Source organism: Artemia sp. Qi Xiang Cuo, chromosome 19 (genome assembly GCF_049724085.1).
Source record: "Artemia sp. Qi Xiang Cuo chromosome 19, ASM4972408v1, whole genome shotgun sequence".
Taxonomy (NCBI): Eukaryota; Metazoa; Arthropoda; class Branchiopoda; order Anostraca; family Artemiidae; genus Artemia; species Artemia sp. Qi Xiang Cuo.
This window is the reverse complement of record NC_142812.1, coordinates 40,164,066-40,183,598: the sequence shown is the minus strand read 5'-3', so window position 1 is coordinate 40,183,598 and position 19,533 is coordinate 40,164,066. Positions and strand designations below refer to the sequence as shown.

General features: G+C 36.2%; 1 protein-coding gene across 1 annotated transcript in view; it reads right to left on the bottom strand.

Annotated features, from left to right (window-relative positions):
* Positions 1-18,883, bottom strand: part of LOC148940837 (phospholipase D1-like) — a 404,878-nt gene extending 385,995 nt beyond the window's left edge. The window contains exons 1-4 of the mRNA XM_089105088.1: positions 18,723-18,883; positions 18,216-18,514; positions 15,785-15,935; positions 2,667-2,762 (exon numbers count right to left, since the gene is read on the bottom strand). Of these exons, the coding sequence (XP_088961214.1) occupies positions 2,667-2,762; positions 15,785-15,935; positions 18,216-18,514; positions 18,723-18,883 (707 nt within the window). The remainder of the gene's footprint in view (positions 1-2,666; positions 2,763-15,784; positions 15,936-18,215; positions 18,515-18,722) is intronic.
* Positions 18,884-19,533: the final 650 nt, after the last annotated feature.

Below are 19,533 nucleotides of genomic sequence, written 5' to 3'. Positions count from 1 at the left end.
ATATATATATATATATATATATATATATATATATATATATATATATATATATATATATATATATATATATATATATATATATATATATATATATATATATATATATATAGGACAAAGGTAGTTCCGTCAGCTCATGAGGATCTGAAAATGTAGAAAGTAAGGAGCAGCTACACGTATGACGTTGAGAGACTGTTATGGATTAATGCATGTACGAATGGCTTTATTAAGATTTATGTAGGTTTAATTTTCTTCGACAAGCATTTGGTTAATAAATACTACAAGGTGTAGGGAAAAAAATAATTCGTTTACCACGAATAAGGACTGTAAAATCAGCATATCTAGTGTCAGGACTGTAAGATTAGCATATATAGAGTCACGAATAAAGAGATGGAAAATCAGTATATCTAGAGTCAATTAGTGATTAAACTGTTGGTTCTTGCTCTTTTCCAAATAAACAAAATTTAGAGAGTTGTGGGCTGGGGGAGGATTCAAATGAAGGCAAATATTTGGTGTGAAAATGGCAGTATTTCGAAAAGGTTAAAATATTTTGAGTCACCAAGAGATACAGGCATGGAAGGCAAGAAAGATGCAGTAGATCCTTCCAAACTCTATTGTCGAGGGAGGTGAAAGACACTTGGGGAGAATCTACTGTTTTTAACAAGGGTTTAAGAAGAGAGATTATAAGGCGAATTACTGAATCAAAGGAAGATTGTTTGCCTCTTGGAGAAAAAGAAAATATATTGTGAACATTCGAAAAAAGGCCCTTATTGATCCCGAATGTGCGGATATATGGGTGGGAGTAAGTGTTTAGTGTGTGAGTGTGGATACTAGAGATATTATAAATAGTGATTGACGAGTGAGACTGAGAATGATTGTTGGGATACTATTAGGCGGCTGAGAAGATTCCTCAGGGTTGGTGTGAAACATATTGAAATTTACAGGGCATTATAGGCTAGTTTTAAGTAAACGAAAAATGTTTCCGAAACTTGTAAATAAGGGCGGGGAAGGACCTCTTAAAAGAGGCGACTTAGGGGCGGATTACCCATCCGATACAGTATATCTGCCAAACTTGGAGCGGTTCGTTCAAGCCTGTATCTACAAAATATGAAATTTAGCTCCGTTTTCTTTACGACAACGAGGGGTTATATCGAACCATTAGTAAAACTGCATCGAAATCAAATCGACAACATTCTGGTAAAATTGTTATAAGACATGCGGTCCTTCCCAAAGAAATTTTGATGAACATGTTTCACCCGCTGGCAGAAGACATTGGGAGGCGTTCGTCCCTCTTTTCTCCCCCCCCCCCTCCCCACCCCCACAAAGGTGATACTTTTACTGACAAATATATTAAGCTTCATAAGCTGTGTTTGTTTGAGCAAATTTTAAAATTTTAGATAGACATGTTTCATTTTCTTCTGATACATAATTCAAAAATAAAAACAAACCAGAATAAGGATGATCTCAGGATACAAAATCTACCCGATTATCAAGGTTCATGTGGGCCCCCCGAACCCTGAGGATATCCACACTTATTCAGCATAATCAAAATATTCCTCTTTAGAATCAAAACGATGTAAGAAATGAAATCAAGCCTTACTTAGGTACTTTAATATCAAGTATTAGTTCAGGAATCGAAACTAGAAGATCTAAATCTACAGTTATGTATAGTTTATAAGTGGGTCACAGAGTGCGAAGCTTTAAGCTAGTGCAAAGACAATCAGAAGTTTGGCCACGGCACGTATTTTCTTTACCGAATGAGTTATTCCAGCATAGAACAGTGCGTCCCATTTAACATCAGGGCAAAGACATATAAGAATTATACATAGATTTGTCCAACCATCGCTGGAGGTTTCAATAGGATACTGCTGAGTAGGCACCCAATTCACCATCATAGTTATTACCAGCGAAAGCTCTAAAAGATGGCTTATGATATGACCGAAGAGAGATAAAGTCAAATATTGACTTTGGCTTATATTTAGAGCACTTCGTACTGAGATTCATAGCAGCATCAGTTCCTGGATGATTACCGCTAGTCTTGGTAGTTAGATGTAAAACAGCTGAGTGGGTTGTTAGCCCATACAGCAGACAGGATTGCTCAAGAGATAAATTTACTTGATAGGATAAGAAGCAGATAATAACCTTATAATTATTCTAACTTTAAAGGTGGTGACAGCTCTCAAAAGCGTTTGAAGCCGGTATTTTACGGTCCCACCATTTTGAAAATCTGCCAGCAGGATTGCCCAACCCATCTGTTGCTGACTAGTGTCAATCACAGAATTCCACAGAAGAGTACTGCTGCTCTAAAAAATATTTTTTATTCGAATAAAAAGTATCTTGTGTGCTACTGTACTGAAGAGGCTCTCTTTCCGATGTAGAGGATCTGAGTTCAAACTTCTCTGTGGTACCAATTGGTAGAGCTGCCGCAGCATTGGAGTGCCGATAGTATTCTAAGAAATTAGGATGTTTGTGTTTTGTCATACAATTCTAAAGGTTTTCACATACGACATGCGACACAGATATGATAAATACGGCAACATGGCTCGTAATGTTATGAAAAGATGTCTTGACGGATTTATTATCACGCATGTCACAAAAAAAAAAACTTTTCTTTTGTAGGTGATCAAAACTATTTGGGTCAAGTGATCTATGTATCCAAGTTTTCTTACCTATAAAGTTTCAGCTGATTGTGAAGATTTTGAATTTGGTAGTACCTCCGCTTGATTCTCCATACGTGATTGCCATGCTCGATAGCAATAGTATATCTGAAAGTAATATAACTTAATAGTTTGAGTATACTTAATCATGTATCTTTATTACTTTATTTTTCTTTAGTAGTGTTAAATGATGGCGCTGATTATAAAATTACATAAAATACATGTTTGTGATTTATAAAATTGAGTAAATAAAAAAATTACTATAAAATTACTGTTTTAAGGTTATGGAACAAATTACTGATTATAGAATTACGTAAGATTGGGAATTTTTTACAAAAAAAAAACAAACGAATTTTTTTTTCAAAAAAACATTAATATATGCAAATATTCCATCGTTGAAAAATGAACTTCATTATCTTTCTTTTTAAAAAAAAGTTCCGTCAATTTTCTTTTTATTATATCTCAATTAATGCTAACTGAGTTGGCGTCCGCCGATTTTAGACACCTCATTTGAACAAGCTATTTTAAAGTCATATCAACGTCAATAACGTCTGCTTGAAGCATGCTTTAATTTTAATAACTCTCTACTATGATGATAGTGACTAGAATCTCCTGGCTAGACTTTAGACTATAGCGACACGCGCTTCCCGACATGTCGGGAGAATGAAGTCAAAAGGAAGACAATGGAATATAAGAGATTATACTTACTTGGCATTACCTGAATTCAAAGCCACTTGATAAAATTATTTATACAACAATCATCTTTAGGTCAATAACCACTAAAAATGCAAAAACTACTATAAAAAGAAAAAACTATTTTTTTTAAATCTCATGAATGATGGTATCGTGTTCGTAATCAAATGCAAGGTTTACTTCTCTTTTATATTACTCCATACCCTAAAAGGTCAAAAACCAACATAGAAGGTTTAGATTTTGGGCAATCAGCATTTTTTTAAAATTCTTGACTGACAACATCGATTTCACCTTGAAAAAGATGGCACAGTTTCATGGGTACTAAAAGACATTTTTCTGGGTGTACGGTAGTGATGGGCGATACCAAAAAGTATCAGGTATAGAGACTGGACATGATACTTGGCGAAAGTATCGATACTTCAGTGTCGATACTTTTTTATAAAAAAAATGGACTGCCAGTTATCAAGTAGCGTCTAATAATCAGTGCTGTCCTTTTAGCATATTCTGAAACACTTTTTGCAGAGTAGTTGTTTCTCTGAAGCTTTAATTTAACTCATAATCTGCTTGCTTAAGACCCTTTTACTGCAACTAGCAACTTATTGCACTAAGATAAAGATCTACCACAATAGATTTTTTAGACATGATACAGAGCCACTATGGCAAACAAGTAATGAATAAAAGCAGCAGTATAAACAAAAACGTGTAACTAAAAACAGCAAAAAAAAAGATCAGACAATAATCAGTTCTTTATTACCTATGAGCCATTACACAGCAAAGAATAAAACAAAAAAATTCCATTTCGATACAAAATAATCAGTTAAAGCACTTGAAAAGTAATTAAATACCCTATATTCTAGGATAAATTGAAAGCAAAGCGCCATTGCACTTTCTGGCTGAAGAGCCATGAAACGGAGACCACCGATTTTGACTATGAAGACTACTGCCTTTTCTTAATGGCTGCCCAGAACAGATATTAACGGTCCATCTCATCCTTCAACAGTGCAAAAAATTTTGTCTTTCATTTTTAATTACCTTTATCAAATTTACAGCTGCATTTGACTCCCTCCTTAGAGATGACAAAGGGAGAATTACGGCTTAGAATGGTGCGCCATAACATCTCATTAAGATACTTCAAAATACGTATAAGGACAATGAGTATTGAGTCAACGCCCCCAGAATAAAAGGTTTTAAATGTGTTGAAAAACCACCAAGATATAAAAAAAATATTAAACCAATAAATTAAGTTTCTTAGTTTCAAAGGATGGAGTGTAAATCCAAGTTTTATAATAAAAAAAAAGTTATGAAACAACATTTGAATTACTACAGCCGAATATCCTTTTGATCCGGCTTCTCTGAGGATTATGGCGAGTAAGCTCTCTTGGTAATCTGCATTGCACCAGGACAGTTTGAAAATCATTTAGGTAGGCTAATCCTCCAGCTTGTCACGTGAAGGAAAAATCTCAGCGTTTGTCATAAATCACTGTAGACACTGAAACACAGCTGGAGTTTCTACTTTGACCATACAAAATTAAACGAAAAATGAGGTGATACTTAGCTAAAATTATAAAATATAAGCAACTTTAACGCATAGTCTGCATTACAATCAACTTCTCTTACAAGCCCCCCCCCCCAAAAAAAAATCTAAAGAACTCCAAGAACTTGCTGACGACAACTTGAATTATTAAGCATATTCATTAAAATAGTGTTATTTAGCACTTTCTTAAAGCAGCTCCACCCCCCCCCCCCTCGTTGCCCATGTGTCAACTGACAAAGGAATATAATGATTAATGGTAGAGTTTATAGTTTTTGATTGAAATAAGTCTCCTGTATAGAGTTGTCAGGTATTGCAATTCCAACGGTGTACTTTTTGTTTCTATCCGACGCCATTTTCTAGGGTTTCAGGCTACTTTTCAAAATTCACACAAATTAGTTGTCATAATAAATTTTCGTATTATGACTAATCGAAACAATAGTTACCCATCCCTGAATTATTAGACACAAATGGCAATGTTTCTCATCAGCGAGTTTTTTTTTTTTTTCAACAAGTTTCTTATTTTTTGGTTACAATGGGCCGTGGTTCGCTCCTCACGAGGTTGCAGTTATCACCGCAACCATTAGCAGAAGTTTTCGTTGTTTTTTTTTTGTTTTTTTTAAGCAAAGAAAAATGCTTTGGTTGAATCAAAATACAGTAAAATATACGAGTTGTTTATTTGGTGGCTATCTATTTCGTTGAGGCTGACAAAACAAGTATAGCCGCCTGAAGGAGGCTATAAGAGACCTTTTGAGACCTCCGGAAAAAGACCATCAGCTTTCAGAAGGTCTCTTACATTTCAAATGGCGATTCATGTCGGCCATCAAAAAACAATACCGACGGTGCAGTATGCGAGACGTGCACATAACCGCTGTCACACAGATGGGTCACACTTGTCATTTTAATACTTCTGGAAAATTTTCCAAAAACAGATTTGCCAAGCTGCTCTCAAAGGAAGGATCAGCCTGCCAATACAGATAATGAGGATCAAACTGTGACTCATCATTCATTACCCTCCTGATCCTCCCTTTTAGAACAGCTTAGAAAATAGTTTATGGTATGTATTTCAGAGGTGTAAATTTTCAGATACGACTTTTGGGCATGACAGCGACGACATACAGCTGATCCTGGGTTATTTAAAGACACAAAGGCTGTTCTGTGTCTTGTAGCGGTTCAATCTAGCCATCCAAAACCACAACTTATGGTGCAGTAAAGTATTAAAATGACAGTTGTGACAGGTTGCTGTATTGATTTTCTAGCCAATAAATCACAAGTTGTTCTGGCCGTTTCTAAGAGTGGGAAACCACTTGAGTTTCTAAGAGTGGGAAACCACTCGAGTCCATCCCCATTTACTAAAATAGGCTGACTGCTTTTAAACAAGCAGTATGCTTACAAACTAACAGTCTTATTTTACCTCGAAAATATTTTGAACAGCAACAACTAAAACTATGACCGCTGTACCAAAACTCGTATTCTATTCCTTTCCAGAATATACCACAGAATTTCTCCCATCTATTTTTGTCACACACTAATCTCAGTTCTAATCCACCCTAGTCTTACTTACCAACAATTTAACACCAAATTTTTACCACAAATATTGAAACAAAAAGAGAATGAATGGTAATGGCTGTTAATGCTCAACTGACAAACTTTCTGTTTATGCAAGATTCAGTTCACTGAAAAAAAAAAGTGCTACAAATTCTCACTTTGTTAGTGAAATAATTAATTAGTTAAAAGAGACTTTAATTAAGTTAGTTCAAAAGAAGTAAGAAAATAAAATATTTAATTCTGTTTATATGCATAAGTGTTGACTACAATAAAAAAAGACATCTTTTGTAGTTTTAATTTTTCTCCTTAACTTTTAAAATACATTATTGTCATTATGCGGATCTGATCTATTTCCGGAATCTCAAGAAGACATTTTAATTGAGACCTGTTGGGAACCGATAAAATGAATTTGGCTCTACGATTCTTTTGCTACCCTTAAACACAATAAAAGCTTGAGGACAATGAAATACCCTGATGATTTAAGAAGTTGCACAAGATGGTACTTGTGAAATAGCTTTTTTGTAATTTTTTCTCACAAAACAGTTTTTTTTTAACGCGTTTTTTTTAATTTTTTGGTTACTACTGGCCGTGGTTCGGTCTTTACTAGGTTACAGCTACCTCTGCAACCATGATATAAATACTTTCTACGTAACTACATCAAATAAAAGGCCCTCTTCTATGCATCAAAACATAGTTTGTAGCCAAAAAGGATATATTTCCAAAGAAGCTAACAACTCTCTTACAGTAGGTTACCGGACCGTACTGCAATGATGATGAAGTGGCTTTCAGCGAACCGTTGTTGTTGTTGTTTTGTTTTTTGTTTTTCAGGCTTCACAGCACTGCCACTCGACGGTATGACTCTAATCCTAGCAATTATCTTCATTTTTTTATATTGTGGTGTCATCTCGTATAACCACTGAGGGACGATTCCTTTGGGACAGTCTCTGTTGAGAGGTCTTTCCACATGGGGACAATTAGTTAAACATAGCTCTATTTTGAGTACTTCTGGCGGGGATTTCCCTGATAAAGGTAGTCCTGACAAGCAGCACTACAGCAAGTAAGTCTCTTTATCTTAGTTCTGCCATTATTCAGCTTCAGTGAATCCTCCATTTGAGGATAGAGCATGTATGATTTTGAATTAGCTGGAGAGGAGCATAGCGGTTTTTTGGGCACCGGCAAGGCACAGTTACAAATTACCGTGTTGATCAATCAATCAATCACTGTATTAATACTAAAACAGTAATACAAACGTAAAACGGTTACGCGTCCCAAGAAGCTTGGCTTGTTGTGGGCCAATCAGTAACAACTTATTGATCAGTAATACATTATTGTTACTGAGTAGAAAGAGTTTGACTTGTCAACATTTTACCGATCACGAATATAAACAAGGTTATCTGTAAGTATGGTTAGGCTTACTGCATTGAGAAGAAAACTAGGTCAGGTACTTATTGAGCTTAAGTGGATGTTAGTTTATTCGAGATTCTGGCATACTTTTGGACTAAATTAGAGGACAAAGAGCTCCACCGAAAGATGATATGACCACTTAAGCTGCCCTATTGGCCAACCATTCCCAACTGCAAACAGCCAGCGTTGAAGTTGTGAAAATACCAATTTACAAAACAAGGCTCAAGCACAACTACGGGGACTGTTCGAAAGAATGGTGAAAGCTTTTCAAAGAGAAAAGGGGTATTTGAAATTGTATCCAAGTAGAGAAAAGTCCAAACTTGTTGATATATAATTGAAGTTTTTATTTTTTTCTAAATAGTAAATACACATAATCACACCTTTTAATTGTGTGTGTACATCATGACGTAGCATTATTCAGGGCTATAATGAAAGAAAGGTTGAGGTGGCTAGGGCACGTTGTGCGGAAGAAGGATGACAGATTGCCGAAGATTGTTCTTTTCGGCCATCCATCTAGGGCTAAACGGAAAGCAGGTCGTCCCCGTCTGGGGTGGGAGGACGTCATAAAGAAAGATTTAAAAGAAATGGGAACTTCGTGGGCGGGTGTAAAAAGGGAGGCTTTGAATAGATTGGGGTGGCGGAGGAGCGTACGTAGTTGTGTTGACCTCAGGCGGCTTGGTGCTGCGGTGAGTTGTTAGTAGTAGTGGTAGTAGCAGTATAGCTCCCTGGCATCCATTGCACAGTAATTTATGCATAGGTTTTTTCCAATTACGCTCCATAGGTGTTCCGTGACATCTTCCTCAAAGACATTATGTTGAAAGACTCATATCTGAAAGTTAGCCAATTCCCTTCACTGATAGAAAACTCAGACAAACTTCGAAAATTTTAAACGTCTACCAAGTCCTTACATATTTCTCCTCAAGTCCTAACATATTTCTCCTCTTACACAAAAGCGGACAGTAAAATATATAATTTTCTTATACCGAATAAGTACGTACTGTAAGAAATGTAAACATGACTAATCTCGATAATCTGGCCACTATTGGTTGGAGAAAGGCATATCGGAACAGACAATGGAATGTTAAAGATCTTTAATATAAAGCACGAACGTAGTCTGTCAAATCAAAGAGAAAACTAAATCTCTTCAAAAAAGATACTATCGCCTAAAGAATATAAAATTTTGCATAATAACTTACAACGACTTAACAGGATGTTGCAATACAAGAAGAAGAAATCGTTGGGTCCAAAACAAAAAAAAGAGCATGTTTCTTATTTTTTCTTTTAATTTACGGCAAAATAATATTTTTCCGCTGACAGTTCTTTCATTCCAGAATTAAGCAAAAACGACTATTTTAGGAACAAATTTTCTTTCATACTTGGAAGAAAGTAGCAGAGTCAGATAAAAGAAACTTTTAGTAACTGGCTTAAACAGAAAATCCTACAAGTCACTGAGAAACAAAGAGAGAAAACTCAATGAAAAAACCAGGCAAAACGGGATTTCGGCCAGTAGCGAAAATACAAAAAAAAACGACGCGGATATTTCGCCAGTATAAAAACGAGGCATCTTCAGCGTAAAAGAAACAAAGATTAAACACTAAAAAAAAACTAAAAACACTAAAAAAAAAACCATCAGTATTAAACTACAATTGTCACAACAGACCACTTGGACTACTGTTACTATTGAGCACTATACATATAATTAGGATTATATAATTAGGATTATAATTGGGATATATTTATATATATATATATATATATATATATATATATATATATATATATATATATATATATATATATATATATATATATATATATATATATATATATATATATATATATATATATATATATATATATATATATATATATATATATATATATATATATATATATATATATTAGGATGTATATATAATTAGGATTATACTGATGAGCACTGTATAACTAATTATATATACCGTGCTAATGAGTTACTTCGATGAAAGCGCCAAAGCTTCATCATTCGTTAAAAGTCACTGAAAGTTCTTTGACAAAGCTCAACTACTTACCTTTAAAATATTGAAGAAGGTTTATCCGAAAAGTGATTGTTTATCAAAAATGACAACCAAAAAACAAAGATTCAATATTCATCTAAAAACCATGAAAGGCAATTAATTGTATCTGGTGCGGTGAATTTACGAATAAAATAGTCTAAAAAAAGTGACAGCTTTAAGCTGAATGTGGGCCCACTATGGTATACAAGCAATGTTCATAAAACTATTTTAGCTTGTCTTTGGGCTAGGGGTAAAGACATATTTTTGCCCCAATTATGGCCATTGCCCCATACCTACCAAAATGTCATACCTTGCTGAAGTATATTCGGCCAGTGAATAAAGATCAAGGAGAAAAGCCTTTATACTTTCGAATTCATTCTTAAAACAGTCCCAGTTTATTAAACCTTCCGTCTTGGGCACAAGGATATGATATAACTGGCGAATTCAGGAAAAAAAAACAAATATTCTATTCGTTTAACCTGTCTTTTTCGTTATAACAAGAACTCGGTATCAGTTGCTGCTGTCAAATTTTCAGTTTTCACGAATGTAAAATAATCAATTTTTGGAGAAAAATTATATTCAAGAAAATATACTAGAACAGACAATAGATAATAAAATATTTCTAAGACACAGCTCATGTATTATCTCCTTGTAAAACCAAAAGAGAGAGAAAGATAAGACCCCAAAAAAGTTTCTAATAAAAGCAATCCTGGATAGATTAGTTTAGTTTTATATATATATATATATATTATTTATTTATATACAGTTTTTATATAATTTTTTAACGCAAATATTTACCTTTGATTACAAAGACTTAAATTACTATTCTAAGCACTAAAGACTACATCAACGTTTTCATTTTCCAATCTAAAAAGAGATTGGAATAAATTGTTCATCTTTTTTAAATTCCAATTAATATCTCTGATGAATTTTTCGGATTAATATCTTTTTTTTTAGATCAGACAATCCAGCAGTCATTCAAAAATTAAAACTTTAAATTGCTTATTTATTCAATCAAACCTCCAAGGGCATATCAATCCCTGGTTGGGAACCCTTCATTGTATAATGATGGGTAATTGTATTTTATCACAAAATATAATATAAAGTATAAACACGGGAGCTTCTAGTTGTTTCTTTTTCTTGGCTGATTCAATCTTGGTTGATTCAAGTTCAAATTTAGGTTTCTCCGAAATTTGAAAATTTGAGATATCAGATTAAAACAAATCATATCATATCAAAAAAAAAACATATACCGTTCTTCTTTCTTGAACATACACAAAACACACAAATAGCCAAGCATTATACTACCGAAAAAGAATACCGTGGAACGGGGTAACTTTGAACTAAAAATCGTGAAAAATTGAGGCTCTTTTGCGATATTTTTCTTTAAACTAGTATTTACTCAAAACTATTTTTGGCGTTTGGGGAATACGTCATTCTGCACCGAATGGCAACCGTCCCAAACTGCTAGTCTTTATGGTTGTTAGAGCTACACCTATCTAAAAATGGTGTTCAAAGTTACCTCAAGGGGTGTTTAACTTTGAAAACTCAAACACTTCAACAGGTAACTTTGAACAGTCGATGAGTTCTTCTGGTGTAAGACTTCCAGTTAAAAAGAAACTCGTTTACTGGGAGAAAAGCCTTACTTTTAAAATAAAAAGGCAAAAGAGAGTCAAATTAGTGCAGTATCAGCTGACCAAAGTCATGATAAAATACAAATTTTGCGCCGTGAGTGAGTCGGGGGGCTGGAAGATCTTTCTGTACCTGGTCAGGATGGACTGATGCTGATTCATTCACTCTGGGAAAATAAAAGGATCCATTCTGATTTTTTCGCTGGCAGATCACGTTTAGCGAGCCGTAATAGGAACTAACATCTACCTCCAAAATTGCAAAATATTTTCAAATACGGCCAATGAAGAAATTTGCAATGAACCAACGTCCATCCACGGAGGTTGGTGGGTAGTTTTAATACGTATGGCTACTGCCCCGCTCGACAGCATAGAGAGCCCAGCGCTCGCCGACTCATCAGCTTCCATTTCAGACTTGCTCTCGCATCCTGTTGGGACGTCAGTCGTGTTGGACTCGTAGCTTGAATGACTTGAATGCTCTGCGTCTCCGATACTTTTCCCTGGTGCGACGCTAAGACGTTTGCGCGTGACATTCCTCACAGGTTTTTTAAATCTGCGGGCTTGCAGGACATCCAATAAAACTTTGCTGACATTGTTCGCAACCTCTTGCGGAGTATGCTGGGCCGAAAGTGGGTGGTCCTGGAGGCCTCTGGAGCGTGAAAAGCACTTGGCAAAGCCATTTTTAAGATTTACTTTTCCATTTGTGGCTAGAATTTCCAGGAGTAGCTTTAAAAGCTGGGGGAATTTGTCTTTTCTTACCGCGGTTTTGTTTGGGTTGTCCATTTTGTAATCATCAAGCATTTTCCTCCATGCTCTTTTCATTGGATCAAAAAAATCAACGTCCGTTGGTTGCAGTATATCTGTAGCGTTTGGGGGGAGGCATACAAAGCGAATGTTGTTTTCCCTACAGACTTTCAACACTTTGGCAAAAAAGTGGCAAGACAGGTTGTCACCCAACGAAACTTTCACCCCCGCCCTCTTCTTCAGGTGAGGGAGTGCCAGCGACATAAACCACTCTTCAAAAACTTCGCTCTCAAACCATCCGGACTTAGATACAGCATACCGAGCTCTTTCAGGGCCTCCTGTACGCCATGAGCTAAACATGCCCTCACCTTTATAGCACACGAATTGTGGAAGCAGTTCGCCTTCTGCATTTCCACATATTATTAGGGATATTGCTCCCTTTGTTTCATTCATTATTCTGGAGGGGTATTTGGCAACGATGAAACCAGAAGGAAATAAGACCAAAATTTTCAAAGGAATAATATGTACAACTTAAATAATTTTACAATTCTAGGTTTTTCCAAAAGAGACAGGGAAAATCCCACCAACTGGTATCTACAATTGTCAGCTGTCTTTGCACAGCAATCTGTGAAAGACGACTCTTTCAAATTGTTCATGAAAGCTCTATTAGAACAAGGTAATACAGAAACTTCAATTTTGATAGATGAGATTTACCCAACCAATTCCATTGATTGCTAACGGACTTCCATCAAAGAAGAAACAAAAGTAGGCCTGAAAGAATTAGAAAGGGGTCCAAAATGTAATCAGTAGTTAAAACCCAGTTTAACAGCTGAACTCGATTTGCTTTTTCCTGGGATCAACAGATTCGCAATGGTTTCCTAAAGGTCTGAATAGCAGAGCAAACTCTTTTAATGTAATTTACTCCATTTCTTTTACTTAGAAGTGGGTTAAAAATAAATTTTTATTATTATTAAACCGATTCAAAGCAAATTTTAACAATCGTCCAGCACAGAACATTGAATCAGTATTGTAGGAAGACAAGGCTAACTTTGAACAAATATTCAAAGTTACCCCGAAAAAACAAAATACTTGCAGGAAACATTGAACGCTGCTGCCAAATTGAATCTATGGAATTGGGAAGAGATTTCACCAGAAAACCTTAACATTCGGTTCCTTAGCTGTAGAAAAATACCAAAATGAAAGTCCTAGTTCAGCTTATCTAAGTTAAAAAGGGTAACTTACTTTTAGCACTTTTTCACATATTTGAACTGCTCAAATTCTCTTGCGATTAACAAGATAAGATTTTGTCAGATGCTGATATCAAGAACTACCAACTGATTCAGACGCCATCTAGCAATAATCTAGTAATAAGTTCGAACGAGCAATTCCACCGTCGGGCGATAGAGAGCGCTTAATGTTTGTTACTGATTTTGTTCAAAGTTACCCCTAACGTTCAAAGTTACCCCTTTCTACGGTACGCAAAGAGGAAATACTGAAAACAAAAGGCAAGGCGACTTGGATCAAGCTGAAGGAGGTTATAACATTTTAGCACATTTTATGGTAAAACTCATTCATCCAGCACTTTTCAATGAAAGTCCAAGCCTCTCCAGACAAATGTAACAATAAAATAGTGTATTCTCTCCTATTCTAATACCAGCTCATGAATAAATTCTTGACAGAAACCATCCAAGTCCTAAGACTCCAATGAAACGATAGTGGAAAAGGGGCCATAAGCCCAAAATCGTTTCCCAGTCTAAACCTTTTAGCCAAAAAGCGTTCTCCAGAAACATTTTACAACGTACCCTTATTATCTCATTCTCCAAAGCTAAATCACCAATATCTTACGGAGGATTATGGATATTTGCCAATATTTCTCCGCTGTTAAATAGAATTTTCGGAAATGAGATAAGAAAACAAAGGGATTTCTATCTGGATTTGAAAATGACTAAAAGGAAATTGCCTAGTTTGTTACTCCTTTTTTTTCAGAAAATGGAACAAGGTTAATGATACTCATATCTTTCATAAAAATAGACAAAAATGAGTCAAATTGATGGAATGAGCTCCACAACGTTCCACTTAATAGCGCTAACTAGCTTCTGCATACGTTTCAGTGGATAAAACAGTGCCAAAGAAGTCTGGAAACTATGGCTCCCCTACCTATTGCAAAGCTTTCTCATCGAGGGGTAACAACCCTTAAAGTACGCAGAGCCAATAAACTGGCACCTATTTGCAATTTTGACCTTGGCCGCTTTGTGCCACTATAAAATGTTGGAATTGGCAGTATTGCGACAGAAAGTCTAATATAGTTAGGTCACGTTTTACGGATGAAGCATGATAGGCAGTGGCGTCAATTAGGCATGGGAAGGCAGGAGGGAGGGCAAGTGCTCAAAAATATCACTTTTCGATTTTTTTCATGGACAAAATTTAAAAGAAAATCCTCCCGCCCCCTCCCCTACACTTAGAAAACATATTTTCACCCCTCCTAATTTCTAATGAATTGACACCATGGATGATAAGATGGCAAACAGTGGGCTTAGCGGCAATCCAGCTAGGGTTGAGCGAAAATATAACATGCTCAAATGGGATGGAAGGAGTATAAAAAAAAGGAAGCGGAACATAAATGGAGGAAGCACATATTGATACTTTGAGCGGAATTAGGTTGAAGAGAAGTGGGTGCCGCGGTAGCCCCAGTCAGCGATGGGTTATGAGCAGTAGAAGCAACAGGTGAAGGAGCATTAGCTCGTCTTATATCCTTTTTAATATGGTTACCAATGCCTATGTCTTTCATAAAACCCGAATAAAATTACGACAATTGTTGCAATTCACTCTTAAATATTTATTTTATAGAACCTATTAAAATCTAAAATAGCCTACATCCGTGTCCATAACACAGTCTATTTTATATATATATAATAATCTATACCATTACATAAATTCTACTTAGTACATGGTTTTTCCACAGCCTAATCTATAGGTTGCAGAAGTGTGGAATGGAGACTCGATCGAATGGAAAATAAAAGTTCGAGTACCCTTTTTAAGGGTCGAAAGTGACCGGAAGGCAATCACCCTTTTCGCCCCAGGACATTCCATTAGGTACTATCGGCATCGGTTCAAATTTCAAAAAAAGCACCTCCAGGGACAAAAGCCCAAGGGATGGGAGTCCCACCTCATGCGGTCGGCTTCAGCTTCCGACGCGGATTTTAGTATAAAATTCGGACATGTTGCACATCTATAAAACTAGAATCATGTATTTAAAAATTTATCACCGGACATGCAAATCGACCCCATGATCCCTCCAGACCCTCCGCCCCCTAAACTGCCAACATCTACAAATCCTGGCTCAATTGAACCTAGTTGAAAAATTGGGTTTCAACTTCGGGTTTTGATTTAGAAAACTACTCCACTAGAGTACATTCAATAGAATTAGCGACAAATAGTAATGAAAATCGGTGCTGTAATAAAAAAGTCTTTACAGTAGCAAAGAGTTAATCGCAACAAAGTTCAGTTGCTATGGTATACATAAAAAACAAACAAGCGATTACTTACAGATAAGGGCTTAGAATATGAGCAGGCCCTCCTGTCTTTTCCCAGCTTTCAACCTTTATTCGAATTAGGTTTCCAAGAATAAATATATCCTTCGGTAATATCTTTTCTCCAGGGGAACGAAAAATGTTGACAAATGGAATACTAGCATCATCTGTAATAGAAGGTACAACCATTTACAATCATTTGGATTATAAGCTTTCTGAAAGGTTAACAGAGTGAATCAATTGATCTATTCAGATGTCAATCTAATTATGTTTATGTTTACGTTGAGTTTTTTTATGTCAAAAAATTTTTTGATTTAACGTAGTACATTTACAAGAATGCTCCCAAAAAGCAATAATTAATACCATATCAATCACTGATTTTGGTCAATCAACATAATATTAATCAATCACTCAGTTTGTTATGCTAAAAATATTAAAAAATAAATGCAACCAGACTATTTAAAATCCTAGAACTCAGCATGTTTTAAAATACACTTAAGAAGCACGTAAGCAAACATAAAGAAACTCTAGGTGTTTTTGTTTTTTCAACAGACAATTATGCATTAAACCGAAACTAATAATGACTAGTTTAGCTGAATAACATTCTTTTATTTAAATTTCTAAATGATTTCTTTGATAAACTAGGTAAGTGTTACCTATGATTGGTTCATTTTAAGGCTTGGTTTAGATACTTTTCAAAAGCAAGGTAAGGCTGATTGTCAACAGATATTTTTCAGTATATGCAATATCGACTGTTACTGAAATTGAATTTAAAAAAAATGAGATTTTTAAGCAAAAGCATATTGCAATACTCAAACTTAAGATGAAATTAACTCATAGAAGAGGTCAATTTTAAATAGACAAAAATTACTATTAATGAATAAACCGAACCTTAAACGAATAGAATTTACAGTGAATGAAGAAGCCAAACTTGACAAGAATATAAACTGGAATGAATTCAAACTGAAAACGATCGGAGATTGCCATGAATAAGAGTAGGGCTATCCCCCCCTCCTCTCAATAATGGGCTTTTTAGAAAACAAGACAGATTTTTAACTTTTTTCATGTTTCTAGATTTTAACAGTTCAGAGCGTAACTTTCCGTTACTCGCTTGAATGTTGGAGCAATTTGTTGTAGTTTTTTTTTTTTTTTTTTTTTTTGACGAATGAAAAAAATGGAACATTTCACAATGTTTTATCCAAAAATTTAATAATGTTTCACAATCTTTTATACAAAAATTAGAAACATGGGCAAGTCCATGGAAACTATGATGTTTAGTTCTCCCCCTTTAAAAACAATTAATTTCCCCTATAGAACATCCCAAGAAAATTTTAAGAAGAAAAGGAAGTAACTCAGCAAAGGAAATTTATATATGCCCACTTAAAAAAAAGGAGAAAAGCGGAGTACAACATAAAGAAGAAAAAGAGAAAAACTTATTTCATACTGAAATGTAAATTAGGTCCGGAATTGCAACTCTACTTTCAGTAAAGAGACACAGGATTTTGATGATCGGATTAAAGAAATGGTCCAACCCATTATTTAGGACCCATGGTTAGAGATGAGGGTCTCAATTTGAAGTCACAGATTGAAATACAAGGCTTCAATTCGAGAGCTCTTATATGTATACTTCAAGAAATTATGGTCTCCATAAACAGCCCCGAATTTTCATTGGCATTAAGGCCTCAGAAGTTCTAAATCTGATCCTATAAATATCGCCCTACAGGAGAGTGGGGGGATTCAACCACTCTCCAATATCCCATAAATAAATATATTGGAATACCGTGTCAATATTCCAATTAATGTGAAAGCAGAAAAAAAACACCTTGGGCCTTGGCTGTTCTACTTTTCGCACCTCCACTGCATCCACCATCTTCACTAATAACATTACCCAGGTAAATGCGATTAGCGATTCAAAGACGAAACTTGAAAGATGGAAAGAATACTTTAACTATAAATTGAATCCCCCAGTAGTTGTGGATCCTGAAATACTAACTCGCTTTCCCATACCCGACCACGAACTCAGACCCCCATCCCCACTCAAGTCAGAAACCGTGTAAGCAATCAAGTCGCTCAAACATGGAAAAGCCCCTGATCCAGACGCTGAACTCATTAACGTCAGATCGGATGATGTAACTGATCTGTACCATGCCATTGCATCTGCGGTGTGGGAAACCGGCCACGTACCCCGTCAGTGGTGCAAGGCTGCCATTGTACCCATTCACAAAAAGGGATCAAAGAAAGAATGCTTAAACTACCGTCCGATCAGCCTTACGAACCACCAGTCACGTGTCCTGACAAAAGTCCTATTTCAAAGCATACAAGAAACGACTGCCTTTGCCATTGAAGAATATCAGGCCGGCTTCCGCCCTGGGAGATCAGCAATCGATCTGATAATTGTCGTTCGACAACTCATGGAACGATACACTGAATCCAACCAAGAACTCTACCAACTATTCGTTGATTTCCATCAGGCATTTGACCTGATATGGCACGAAGGACTCTGGCAAATCCTCCTTCACTACGGGATCCCTTTTGAGGTAGTCCAAATGGTAAGGGTCTGTACGACCAGTTCCGAGGCCAAATAATAACCTCTGATGGGTTGTCAGAAGAGTTTACAACTTCGTCAGGAGTTCGCCAGGGTTGAATCTTATGACCATATCTCTTTAACCTCTTTCTTTGCCGTTCTGTAACTGATGTAGTCGGGACATGGCGCAACAATACGAGTGCTGCTAATACAAAATCTTGCCTACGCTGATGATATTGTTGTGCTAGTTAACTCTACACAAGAACTGCAGGCACAAGCTGATAAACTCTACAATACCACAAAGCCGTTCGGAACGGAGATCAATGCCAGCAAGACCAAAGTCATGGTAATTACGAGACGTGAACTGGACAACCCGCCCATTATCACCATAGGCAGGAGACAGGTTGAAACGATTGACCACTTCCTATACCTTGGTAGCCAAGTCTCCTCAGATAATTGCCATAGCTCTGACTTTAAACATTGACTTGCACCTGCTAGCTCTAGCTTCCAAAGACTAGCCAACCTCTGGAAAAGTATCCACCTATCCAACAAACTCAAGTTGCACCTATTCAACAGTTTAGTAATCCCCATAGTTATTTATTGATGTGAAACAGAGACCCTGAAAACAGAAGACGAGATAAAACTACTAGCTTTTGAGATGAGATGCCTCCGGCACACTGCTAGAATCAAATACACTGACCGAATCACATATGTGGAAGTACGTAGAAGGCTCCAGTTCACTGAAAACATACTCAGTAAAATCAAGAAACAACAACTGCGCTGGTTCGGCCACGTCAAGCGAATGAAGCCGAGCCGCCTCCCGAAAATTGGCATTGAGGGTGGAAACATTGTGATAACTAGTGAAGCTTTGAATGGACACGATGAGCCTAATTTTGACCTTCCTGTGCTTGGCAAGAAAATCAGTCGCACAGCAAACCTTGACTCCAACTTAGCGACGGACTTAAAGAATCTTACAAGACCTGAAGATCCATGGAAAACAACCATAGGGAAGACCATATGCGCTGATGACTTTTACGAAGGACAAGAAAGACTGGATGGGGCTTTCTGTGAATTTAGTGAGGCTGCCAAGATTGCATATTTGACCAAGCTTCATCAGAACGGAGTTCAAAATATTGAAATGGAGGCAGTTATTTTTAGAGCACTAACTCACCATGCTGGTATTCGAGGGGCCATCGTTTGTGTAACCTTGCTTAATAGATTAAATGGTGATCAAATAAATT